Source organism: Diospyros lotus, chromosome 15 (assembly GCF_014633365.1).
Source record: "Diospyros lotus cultivar Yz01 chromosome 15, ASM1463336v1, whole genome shotgun sequence".
Lineage (NCBI taxonomy): Eukaryota > Viridiplantae > Streptophyta > Magnoliopsida > Ericales > Ebenaceae > Diospyros > Diospyros lotus.
The window spans coordinates 25936891-25949409 of record NC_068352.1 but is presented as its reverse complement, the minus strand read 5'-3'; the positions used below and the strand labels follow the sequence as shown (position 1 = coordinate 25949409).

Genomic DNA, 12519 nt, shown 5'->3' with positions numbered 1-12519 from the left:
GCGTAATGCAGTGATGCCACCTCTGTTGAAAACAAAGGGTAAGGGTTGACTCAAGGGGTTGGGTCTACATCATTATTAATTTAGGGATCTTTTAAAATATAATAAAAAAAATTCTTTTATTTTTAATTTTTTATAACAAACAAGACTTTTTTAAAACATTTTGGGACCCCTCTTATTTTGGCCCCTAGGAATAGGCCTTAGTGGCCTCACCCTTCAGCCGGCCTGGTCCCTAATTTTGTTGACCCAATTAGGGCTGCCCTTCACAAGTTAATATAAAACGTGTCGTCCCCATGAGAAACACGACGGGTAGAATAGAGTACTTAGATTAAAGGACAGAGTTTAAAAATATTAAGGATATCAAAAAATAAATATATAAACACACACACACACACATATATATATACATATAGGAGTTAATTAGATTTAGCATTGAATTTGCAGCGAACTTGAAATGGCGCTTCCGATTCCCGTTGTGGCGCATCCATATTCCTTAGCAAATGCAGTTGAAAGGCCAGGCCGAGATAGGGCTGTTCGTGTTTGCAGCCAAGTAACGAATCAAGCCAATTTGCAGCTGAATATGCAGGAAAGGCCATCAGCCAACTACCAGCCTACCACTTGGACTCCAGATTTTGTCAAGTCCTTGAAGAATTACAATCCTGTAATGATCACTAATCGGTAGTCCTTTGTAGCTAACAAATGGTTATGATTTGACCACTATATGTCTATATATATAGTGTTCTGAAAAGGGTTAAATCGGTATATAGTATGAGGTTAGTCTGGCACCTCGATCTGTTGCTCACATGTAAATGAAAGCCGTCTAGGCCATCGATAGCAGCATCATTAACTTACTTATTCTTAAATTCTGATTAAGCATGATGGACGAGTGACGACATCCAAGTCCCATGCAGGATAACCTTTTATTTATGCATTATATATATATATATACACACACACATATATATATACATATGTGCCAAAATTAAACTTTTACTCTTGAGAAATTAAATTAATTATGTTTCATTACCTTTTGCTTATGCATTAAATTATAATGAATGTCCGTGTAGGATAAGAGTCACATGCAAAGAGCTAAGAGGCTGAAGGAGGAGGTGAAGGATATGATCTGTGATGACGATGCAGATCCCTTGGCAAGGCTTGAACTGATAGATGACATAAAAAGATTGGGTTTAGGTCATCACTTCAAGGAGGATATAGACAGAGAACTTGATAGAATTCTGCCAAAACAAGCTGGGATTAATGGGGGACAAAAGAGCAGTCTTCATGCCATTGCTCTGCACTTCAGACTGTGTAGAGAATATGGCTATGAGGTTTCCCAAGGTACGTAGGTACATGCACATATAGTCACATTTTCCCCTACAAAAATGAGCTCGGTTTCCAAAAACTTGAACACTTTTTCTTTCTTTTCTTTTCTTTCTTTTTTTTTGTTTAGTTTTCGACAACAATGGTGCATCAGGTCACACTAAAACAGGAAACAGTTATCACAACGTACATGTACCAGGACACACCTGGGCGAAGGCTCCAAATAGACGGAGCAAGAACAGAGAGATCACATTTTCATTTTCTTAAAAAGAGATGCACTTCAATTCAACGTTTTTGTTTGTTTTACAAAAGAAAAGGTTTTCTGATTGAGCTGAGCTGTCTCCAAAGAATAATATTGAGTTCAAGTTCTCTCCTGAGCAACTTCTATCTCTACGGTATAGAGAGAGAAAAAAGAAAAGAAAACTATTTGAGACCACAAGACATGAGATTTATATTGAAAAATCTCCAAACAATTTTAGCATAAAACAAATAAGGTAAAATATAAATTCTCATGGCACTATCAACAAAGAAGTGAAATATTTTGTCCAGACAATGAAAGTTTTTGTCTATGAACACACCATGACCAGTAAATCATATAATTTTTTTGGGATGTACAGATGTGTTTCAGAGATTCAAAGATACCGATGACAGCGTCAGCAAGTCCCTCCAAGACGATGTCAAGGGATTGCTAAGTTTGTATGAAGCTTCATATCTGGCTTTCGAGGGAGAAACCCTTTTGGATGAGGCCAAAGCATTTACAAGCTCACGGCTTAAGAGTTTTAAGGGCGACATAGATGCAGCCCTAATGGAACAAATAAACCATGCATTGGAACTTCCTTTGCACCACAGGATGTCGAGGCTAGAAGCAAGATGGTACATTGAAACATACAGTAAAAAAAAAAGGCCCAAATCACTTGCTTCTTGAGCTGGCAAAGTTGGATTTCAACATAGGGCAATCTAGACATCAAAGAGAGCTCCAAGAAATGTCAAGGTACGTAAGCCCTAAAACAGGCTTTCCAACATAAGTATCATTAATGCCTTTAATAATAATTATTACAGAAGAAGAAACCTCAAACATTTGCAGATGATCTATCTACACATGATATATTCATTGATGGTACATCTATTTGCAAATATGACATAATTTTCATTGTAATATAATCCCTTTTTTTGTATTTTCGTTAGGTGGTGGGACAACGCAGGATTGGCAAAGAAGTTGAGTTTCGCAAGAAATAGACTTACGGAGTGCTTCTTTTGGGTGGTTGGTATGGTTTCGGAGCCTCAACTAGGTGATTGTCACAAGGGGCTAACAAAGGTGGCAGCACTGATAACTGTTATTGATGACATCTATGATGTCTATGGATCTTTGTATGAACTTCAATTATTCACCAATGCAGTCGAGAGGTTTGCATTAATGAAACCCAAATCGTTTTACTTCAAGATGTAATTCCTTTTTTGTTCCATTTGCAAATTATACTTCTCTGCCCAGGTGGGATATAAACTCCATCGAAAAGCTGCCTTGCTACATGAAGTTGTGCTTCCTTCTCTTGTACAACACTATTAATGAAATGGCTTATGATACCCTTAAAAAACAAGGGATGAACATAATACCCTACTTAACAAAAGCGGTATGGTTCCTTTATGTTGAATCATCAATCAAGATTTATGAAGCTCAAAGTCAAAACCTCGAAATCACGGCATTAATATAATTTGTTTCGTCATTTTTTCACTTGCATGACAGTGGACCGACATGTGCAAAGCCTTCATGGTGGAAGCAAAATGGCGATTCAACAGAGAAACTCCAACCTTTGATGGGTATCTGGAAAATGGATGGATGTCGGTGTCAGGGACTGTTGGTTTAGTCCATGCCTACTTTTTATTGACAGAAAATATTACAGAGGAGGCAATTGACGACTTAGAAATCTGCCACAGTCTTCTGAAATGTTCATCCATGATTTTTAGGCTTTGCAACGATTTGGCCACCTCTAAGGCATGCAGGCGATTAATTAATTTCCATTCAACCGTCTTTCTTGTTGTAGTATGGATTAAGAAATTGTTTTAGATTATGGTTCACATTGAGATCGTTAAGGTTATTATTTGTTTGTCGCAGGATGAGTTGGAGAGAGGCGAATCTGCAAATTCAGTCTCGTGTTACATGCTAGAACATGGAGTTTGTGAACAGTTTGCTCGCAAGCACATAAGGAATTTAATCGATAAAACGTGGAACAAGATGAACAAATATGGAGCAGCCGATTCTCATTTCGGAAAACCATTTATCCAAATTGCAATGGACCTTGCCCGGATTGCTCAATGCACATACCAAAATGGAGATGGGCATGGAGCTCCAGATGCCAAGGCAAAGAAACGAGTTTTGTCTGTTCTAATTGAACCCATCAAACTCATAGAGAGACCAAAGCTCCAAAATATGGAAAGGCATAAGCCCTAGAAAATTTTCTTGATGAGAAAGTACCTTCTTATATATGCGTGGGAGGTTGTTTTATGTGTGGGAAATTGCTTTTGAATATATATATATTGTGTACCATAGTGTTTTTTATATATATTGTGCGAGAATAGCCCTTTTCTCATGTACTAAAATCTACCCTTAATTAGAACATATTTTTTTTCCTTGTTCATTGATTGGAGTAAGATTTTCCCTTCAGCTAATTTCTTACTAAGTTCGCTACCATGCAACGTTTGGGCATGTTATGTGAAGCATTTGGTGTTGTTGTTTTGTATCCCCAATAATCTTTGGGCACGTAAAAGCACTGATGACAAAATTGCATTCTTAAGCTTCTTTTGTTTTGGGAAAAGTGTTTTTTTGGAAGAAAATAATTTTTAAAGAAAACAATTTCTTGTCAAGAATTTTCCTATAATACGTTTTTTTGTTGTTTGGCTATAACTTGAGGATTGGATGTTGTAACCAAATAGAGAGAGAAAGAGAGCCAAATGGAGAGAGAGAAAGAGAAAGAACATGTCAGAGAAAGAGCTAGTGATAAGGCCTGACGATGACCCAGATGGTGATGCAGATGGCCACTCAAACAGTAAGCAACAAGGCATTTTTGGTCCTTTATAGAGAAGACGCAATATAGATATTTGTAATCAATCATTTATCACTTGGGAGAGGAACGGCATTATTTCATTTGTTCTAAAAGGTAAAATCGCTCATCTCGGGCGCCTTCACCCCTAGCTCGATAGGAATGTGAGGGGAGGTTAATTATGGTGAGTCAGTCAACCAACAGCAGCTAGACCAGTGCACACTGCGCACAAGGAACCCCTCTCATTTGAGAGATTGTTCCCACACTGCTGCTAGTGAGATTGCTCCCACACTGCTGCTAGCCCGATAGGAATGTGAGGGGAGGTTAATTATGGTGAGTCAGTCAACCAACAGCAGCTAGACCAGTGCACACTGCGCACAAGGAACCCCTCTCATTTGAGAGATTGCTCCCACACTGCTGCTAGTGAGACTCGATCCTGGGTCATTTATTCCAACTTCACTGCTGCTGACCAACTGAGCTGCCCATACGGGCAACGGTACTATTTCATTGTTATGCCAGATGGTGACTCAAACGGTGACGCAGATGGCAACCTAGATGAGAACACAGACAGTGACAACTAACAAAAGTGGCAACAATGAAGTAGATGACAAACAAAGATATCGGAGGTTCGAATTCTTATGGAGATAGGGTCTTGGTGCGCTTTGTCGCCCCTTTGGGGTTTTCATTCGCATGACATAAATGGGGGTCCACATGGAGGGCAACTACTGTCCGAATGTTTACTTCGAGTGTGTATAGACTATGATCGCATTTGGATTTACTTGGAGGGCGAACAAGGAGGGAAGACTACTTTCTCCTAAGACTAGTCAAGCAAAACTCAAAACCTGAGTCATAAAAAAAAACAAAAAATAGAAGTACCAAGAGTTTTAGTATGGCTATTTGCAATTAACTTAGAAAGTTCTTGAGCTAATCAGCTTTTCATTGTTCGTGGTCACGATGTACCTTGGTCATTTATGGACACATGATATATCTGTAGAATAATTAAACAATAGGATCACATGAATTCAATAGAACACCAAATGTAGACAAAAATACGACATACCTATATTCGCCATTTGATCTTACATTGAATGAGAGACACGAACGTAGATTTCAGATCAAAATAGATCTTTATATTAGGCGACAAGATCTTCCTCTTACTACTTCTCAGATAGGCAACTGATCAATGAGACTAGGGTATCAAAAAAAACCTAACCCAACATTATTATTTAAAATAGTGAAGAGGGACCTCGACACAAATAAAATATTTATCTAATAATCCTTTCATTACAAGTTAATTAGATAATGACATACACTCTGACTTAAGCCACACCTAAATTTAAAAACTGATGTGCATATCCCATTAACAATTAGATAGGCCACTATCAACAATGGAAATGTAATGCTCATCTCTTTGGAAGATAATCGATCATATCATCAGCCTGATTTTAATCAAATAAAAACATTGGCAATTAATGGTAGCCCATAAAAATATTTCTAACATTCTTCCATTTGGGCAACATTAATTGCAACAATTTGATTTTGAAACATTTTATTACAAAATGACTCTGAGGCTGAAAACTAATTTTGCAACATGGCCACAATTTAATAAAAACAATAATTTCAAAAAGACAACACCAAATATGACCCCGTCCAATAAAATTAATAATATTGAACCATGACAATCATGCATTCTTGGATACCACAATTTTTGTACCTCTCTGAGAATAATAAAACATATATCCCTTGGCATGGTCTGGATATCCAATTAAATAACAACGATTACTTCTAAGACTAGTTTTTTCTCAAGAACGTTATAAAGTTATAAATTTTAACTTCCACAGGACAACTCCAAACCTAAAAGTGATTAAGACTAGGTTTTCTATCAGTCATAGTTCAAAAGGAGTTTTGGGAACAGATTTATTAAGAACTCTCTTAAGGATATATAAGGCAGTTTTAATAGCTTCTCCCCAAAGATATTTTAGTAAGTTAGATCTACTCATCAGGCTCTTTATTATATGCTTAAGGGTGTGATTTTGCCTTTCGCCCACACCATTTTGCTCAGGACTACCAAGCATAGTATATTAGGGAACAATCCCAAAATCTTGCAAATACTTTGCAAAGGCCCCATTTGTTGACCAATAACGTCATGCTTACCATAATACTCACCACTTCGGTCAAATCTCACATTTTTCATGAATTTTTTCAATTATTTCTCAACTTCATTTTTAAAATTTTTTAATTTCTCAAGGGTTTTAGACTTTTCTTTAATTAAATAAACATAATCATATCTACAGAAATCGTCAATAAAAGTAATAAAATATTTATTGCCACAAATAATATAGAATAAAGGCCACTAATATTAGTATGGATTATTTTCAAGAGATCAGAACTACGAATTGCACCTTTCTTTTTAGTCTTGGTTAATTTTTCCCTAATACAATCAACACATGTTTCCATGTCTTCGAAATTTAAGGAAGGGGGAGGGAGTCTCGTTTTTGACTAGCCTTTCTACACCTTCTTTAAAAATATGTCCCAAATGTAAGTATAAGAGTTATTCTTAATTATGGATCTCTTAGATACAGAATTTTCAACATTTAAAGAAGCATAAACTGAATCTTATGCCAAGCACAATTTATATAAACCATCAATCAAAACACCAAAACCAATAATTAATTTTAGAGTTTGACATCAATTCAATTTTGTTATCATTAAACAAAATTTAAATCCTTCTCTTGCTAACGAGGAGAGAGAAATCAAATTTCTCCTAAAACTAGAAACATAGAAAACATTATTCAAAATAATTTCAAAACCTGTCTCTAAAGACAATTTAACTATCCCTACAAATTCTACTTCCACTTCAGCATTATTTCCTACTTTAAGCTTGGCCTCCCTCAGACTTGGTTTCCTTTTGTTCATGAGTCCCTTCAAGGTAATAGCAACATGAGTTGAGCACTACTATCTATCCATCAAGAATCAATAGATGTGTAAACTAAATGTTGGGAGGAGTCGAAAAACTCAACCCTAATCAACCCCCCTTTAAACTCAAATAGAAGCGACCAAATTCATATACAAAAGAATGGACAAAGAACCATAAACAAGCATAAACCAAAACACAATATCAACACAAGAGATTTACCGTGGTTCACCTGTTAAAGAGGGCTACGTCCACGTTGAGCTCCGACAAAGGGAGTTCACTGCATTATAAGGATAAAAATTTACAACCACCGATTATAAATCAAAACAAAACAACTCTCTGATCTCACTGTACAAGAAATATAATCCCTCAGAACATTTAACACCGCCCCATAACCACAATCTAAGGTTAGAGGCTTACAACTTAGAGAATAGAACAAAACAGAAAAACATCGAAACTGAGAGAATGAGAACAAGAGAATAATCAGAACAAACCCTAAATGCAACGGATAATCAGAGGCCGTCTGTCACCTAATCCCGAGGAGACTGTAGCTGATATAAAGGAGACTCAAGCGGTGGAGATCAAATCATATAAAGGAAATTGCAGAGCATCGACGATCAGGAGAAAGGCAGGCTAAAAGACAAGGATCAGCACGCCAAGGGAAACAACAAGGAGGTTGCCGTTTTGGACCTCCACCCAGGGCCCAAAACGCTGCCGTTTTGGGCAGCCATAGGGGTTGCCAAAAGACCCTCCAGCCCCTGCCAGAAACGATGCCATATTTGAAACTTCACTTACAACACTAATTTAGACTCAAAACAAACAAGGGATAAAGGCATACCTCATTCCTTAGTTTTCTTTTCTAACCAAGCTTTAGACAATTATAAGAGTCTTGTCTCTTATGAACCTTCTTCTTGCAGTGGAAACAAATAATCTTCTTCTTTGTAGCAAAGTTAGGACCATCAGAATTGTGAGATTGACCAGACTTATCACCATGCTTCTTCATGTCCTGAGTCTTTTCAGGAGCAGAATGAGATTTATTGTTTTTCTTTCCCTTGCCAGAATTGGGTTTGAAGGAATGAGTTAGGAAAAACACTTACTCTTTTCTTTCTTAAGTTTCACCTCCTTGGCAACACACTTAATGATGAGGTCATTGACACTCTAGGATCCACTCGAGGTGTTGTAAGTAATCTTAATCTGGGTAAATTCAGTAGGTAAAGAATTCAAGACATGAGGGACAAGAAAATTGTTAGGCATTTTAATTTTAAGATCCTTAAGCTTGGATTGAAGGTGAACCATCTTCAGGATATATTCCTTTACACCCCCAACATTTGCATATCTCATGGTAGTCAGTTCTTTCATTAGATATCCAAACTCAGCATTATCAGATATTTGGTACCTCTCACTAATAGCTTTGACATTTGTAGACCCTAGCAAACCACTCAAAATATACTCTGAAACAGACCTGTTAATAGCTATTTAGCGGTGCTTCCATCAGTAGGCTTAGTAGTTTCTTTCATTTGCAATGCCAAATCAATATCAGCAATCCCCAAGGCAAACTCAATGTCTTGCCTCCATCTCTTAAAATTTGAATCAGTCAAAACTTCTATGGTAGCATTATTGTTGTTCACAACAAAAGAAACTGTACACGAAATAAATGGAACGCAACTTATTAGACTTAATGGGCAACATGGATATAAAACAACTTATCACAAAACAAATTATATCCCAAGTGTGAGGTACATGCACACTCTCCTTTGGGCATAGCATATAATATATATGTGCATGAAACAAGTGGAGCCAATAGAGTATTTACAATAGTATTTAAAAACTATCCTCTCTGGGCAGAAAAATTTCCAAAACTAGCGTCTCTTCTTCGCATGTTTCATCCACTCGAATTAATTGACATATAACAACCCCATTTGGCCAGGTTACTATATGCAATGAAACAGAAGTTTTCAGTAACAAGGTAAAAAAAGAATCACATAAATTAATATGAACAAATCACTTTTCTATGTAATTTTCAAATTGAAAATTAAATATGCCCAAGATTATAGAACAAAGCATACTTCATAACAACATGTATGTACATGTGATCAGCTCAACATAAAGTACGAATCAACAGGTCCATCTATGATCATCAAATAAGTTTGCAAAGCATTCCAGTACAAAATATTAAGTGTACCCCATAAATAAAATACAATAAATAAATAATTAAATAAAATTCAATTAATTTTTTATTTTTCATTTATTATTAAGTGGGTCTGGTTAAATGAGTTGGGTTAAGCCCTATCCAATCTGCGTGGATCTAGGGGGCCAATCGAATCCAAATTGGATCAAGTTTCACCTGTTTCAACCCGCCCAACCAATTCTGGGTTGGAGACCCATCTTCTCCTAAATCACCTATTTTTTTTTTTTGTTATTTTCAAGCGTCTTCAATTTTTAATTTTTCAAAACAATAAAAACGTATTTACTTTCATATTTTCAGCAATGTATTTTCGAAAATAAGAAAAAAATTTGTTAAGAAAACTCAAAATAACAAAAAGTTGTTTTGTCTATTTTCATCACAAGCACTCTCAAAATTTGAAAAATGCTATAGACAAAAGAACATGTTTTCAACAATTTCAAAATAGACATTCAAAACAAAAAATTGAAAACTGAAATACGAAGATAATAGCCTCATAGGGCTTCAGCTTCGCTGCCACCTCTTCGCATTCCCTTGTTTTCAGCAACTTCACCACTAGTTGCAGTCACCGTCATCGCCATTGTCGTTATCACTATCATCCACCTACAGTTGTTGTTGCCAGAAAATAAAAAAGAAACATGGAAGAGGCATTGAGGAATCAAGAAATCAGTCAGTAATGAGCAATCAACGATGATAATCCAATTCATTGAGGAATCAAGAAATCAATCAATAATGAGCAATCAACGATGACAATCTGATTCAGCTTGATGAGGCCATGGCCATCAAAGCTTTGGCGTAAAGGCTTCATCGACGCTAACAGCCATGGCTTCTAGTCGTCTCACAAAGAATATATATATATATATACAGAGAGAGAGAGAAAGAGAAATGGGATATTCGCATAGGCGTCACCAAGCAATCAAGATTATGAATCAATTTGTGTTAGTGAATCAACATTGGCTTCAAAATTGAGCAACCAGGTGGTGAGGGAAAGACAATGACAAGCACTACAAAAAATCAGAGTTTTAGCGATAGAAATTTTCGTCGCTAAAACATTAAAATTCGTTACTAAACTTTTTAGCTACGGGGGCCTACCCGTCGCTAAAATTTAGCGACGGGGGCATTTTGCGACAGATTCAGTGACGGGCCTGCCCGTCACTAAATCCATCGCTGGTCAGCGATGCGTATCAGGCCCGTCGCTATTCAGCTATTTTTGTGAAAAAAAAAAAAAAAATTGCGACGAGTTATTTACCAGTTGCTGATCAGCTATAAAATAAAAAAAAAAATTTAAACGTAAATAAAAATTTTAAAATTATTAATAATTTATATAAATAAAAATTTTTAAAATGTTAATAAAACAAAATTTTTAAATTATTTTCTATAATAATTTTAAAAGTTAAAAAAATAATATAAATTAAAAATAAAATTATAAAAATTTACAATAAATAAAAATTTATTTATAAAAAAATTCATATTTAATTATTATTCAATTTTTTTATATTTTATATTTATTTAAAATAAAATTTATATATAAATGAAATTAATGATAATTAACAATTTATTTTAATTAATTAAATATAAATTAAAAATATATTATTTTAAAAAAAAAATCAAAATTCATATTAATTATTAAAATAACAAAACTGAATTTGTAAGTCAAATTGATTAATTCATAAATATTCAGTTACAATCATCATTATTACAATCATTATCATTTTGTTCATCATCATCAAAAAACTGATTACTCGGTCCTGGTTGAATCGGCAGTCTAGGTTGCTGATAAGACGGGCTAAGTTATTGTAACGCCATCATTTGTCTATTCATCTACTCTTGCCATGCCATCATCTGTTGCTGCCACTGACGCAGCTACACATTCTTATTTATCACCTATGTCACCTCGGTCCGAGTAGAATGCAACTCCGCGTTCATCTGAGACTCGGTGGATTGTAGCTGATTTTCTACCTCGACGACCTTGGTTTGAGCGGAATGTAACTTCTCGTTCATTTGGGTGACCCTCAATCTCATTTGTTTTAATTTTGACGACAAATCGTATGAACCACTAGAACTGCTATCGGATCCAACCGAGAAGGACTGCCTACCTTGAGAGCCGAGACTGTAGACACGACCCTTCTTGTTCTTACTAGAGACAGCTTGATAAAAAATCTGACGTTCGTCGATTGTAGGTGGAGAGGACGACTCACTATCGCCGGCTAATGCTGAAAATGCCTCTACACTTAATCTCTTAAACGTCTCCTATATAAATTAAAATATTGATGTTGTCAATTAATAAAAAAAATTATTAAATTATAATGTTAATTAAATTGTACAAAATATAATTACCGCGACGCCCTTTGATTTATTATCAACCCACACTTCTTGTCCTTGATCATTCTTTCGAGTGTGGGTTCTCCTAAAAATCTCAAATTCATTGGGATCGCAGTCTAATTCCCTTGCCTGCATGACAAATATATGAAATAAATAAAAAATAATATAAACCATTATATAAATTTATAAAATTTACATTTAATTAGTAGAAAAACTAATTACCATCCTTCTTCGACTCTCTGTAAAAGGAATGGATCCACTTGTGTGGACTAACCCACTAGTCTCGGATGCGTGATTCTTTTTATTTTGTTCTACTATTTTCTTGTATTCATCTTCATCCCACTTAACCTGTAATGCTTGCCGCACCATAGGATCTATCCACTCCCCCTTATCTACACCTCCTTTAATTTTATTTAAATTATTTCTAAAACTTGTCCGACCAGATTTATTCCAAGTGATCTATATACGATCACTCTCATCGGGCTGCCACTTAAACTCCTTCTACAAGAAATTAAAAATGAATAAATATGTATACAATTTTAAATTGAAACTTTCTATAATTAAGAATTGCAATTAGACTTACGTTAAATTCGTCCAGCCACATCCGTCGTGTTAATTCAGGCACATCATCCCAATGAAACCAAGTTTCAGTGTACCGTCTCTTCCAAATCTTGGACTGTACACCTGGTGGGCCAACCTTAGGGAAAAACTGTAAAACCAATATTTATCACATAAGAAATTGCATTTAT

The 12519-nt window shown here is 35.6% G+C and overlaps 2 protein-coding genes across 2 annotated transcripts; both read left to right on the top strand.

The window, feature by feature from the left end:
• Positions 1-451: 451 nt before the first annotated feature.
• Positions 452-2764, top strand: LOC127791672 (tricyclene synthase EBOS, chloroplastic-like). The gene is given in 5 exon segments (XM_052321651.1): positions 452-658; positions 1065-1335; positions 1935-2209; positions 2211-2308; positions 2503-2764. Coding segments are annotated over 5 exon segments (1113 nt in total).
• A 62-nt stretch (positions 2765-2826) lies between these two features.
• LOC127791671 (probable terpene synthase 12) lies at positions 2827-3785 on the top strand. The gene is made up of 3 exons (XM_052321649.1): positions 2827-2945; positions 3059-3307; positions 3428-3785. The coding sequence occupies exons 1-3, from the start codon at positions 2844-2846 to the stop codon at positions 3761-3763; spliced, it is 687 nt and encodes a 228-aa protein (XP_052177609.1). The 5' UTR covers positions 2827-2843; the 3' UTR covers positions 3764-3785.
• Positions 3786-12519: the final 8734 nt, after the last annotated feature.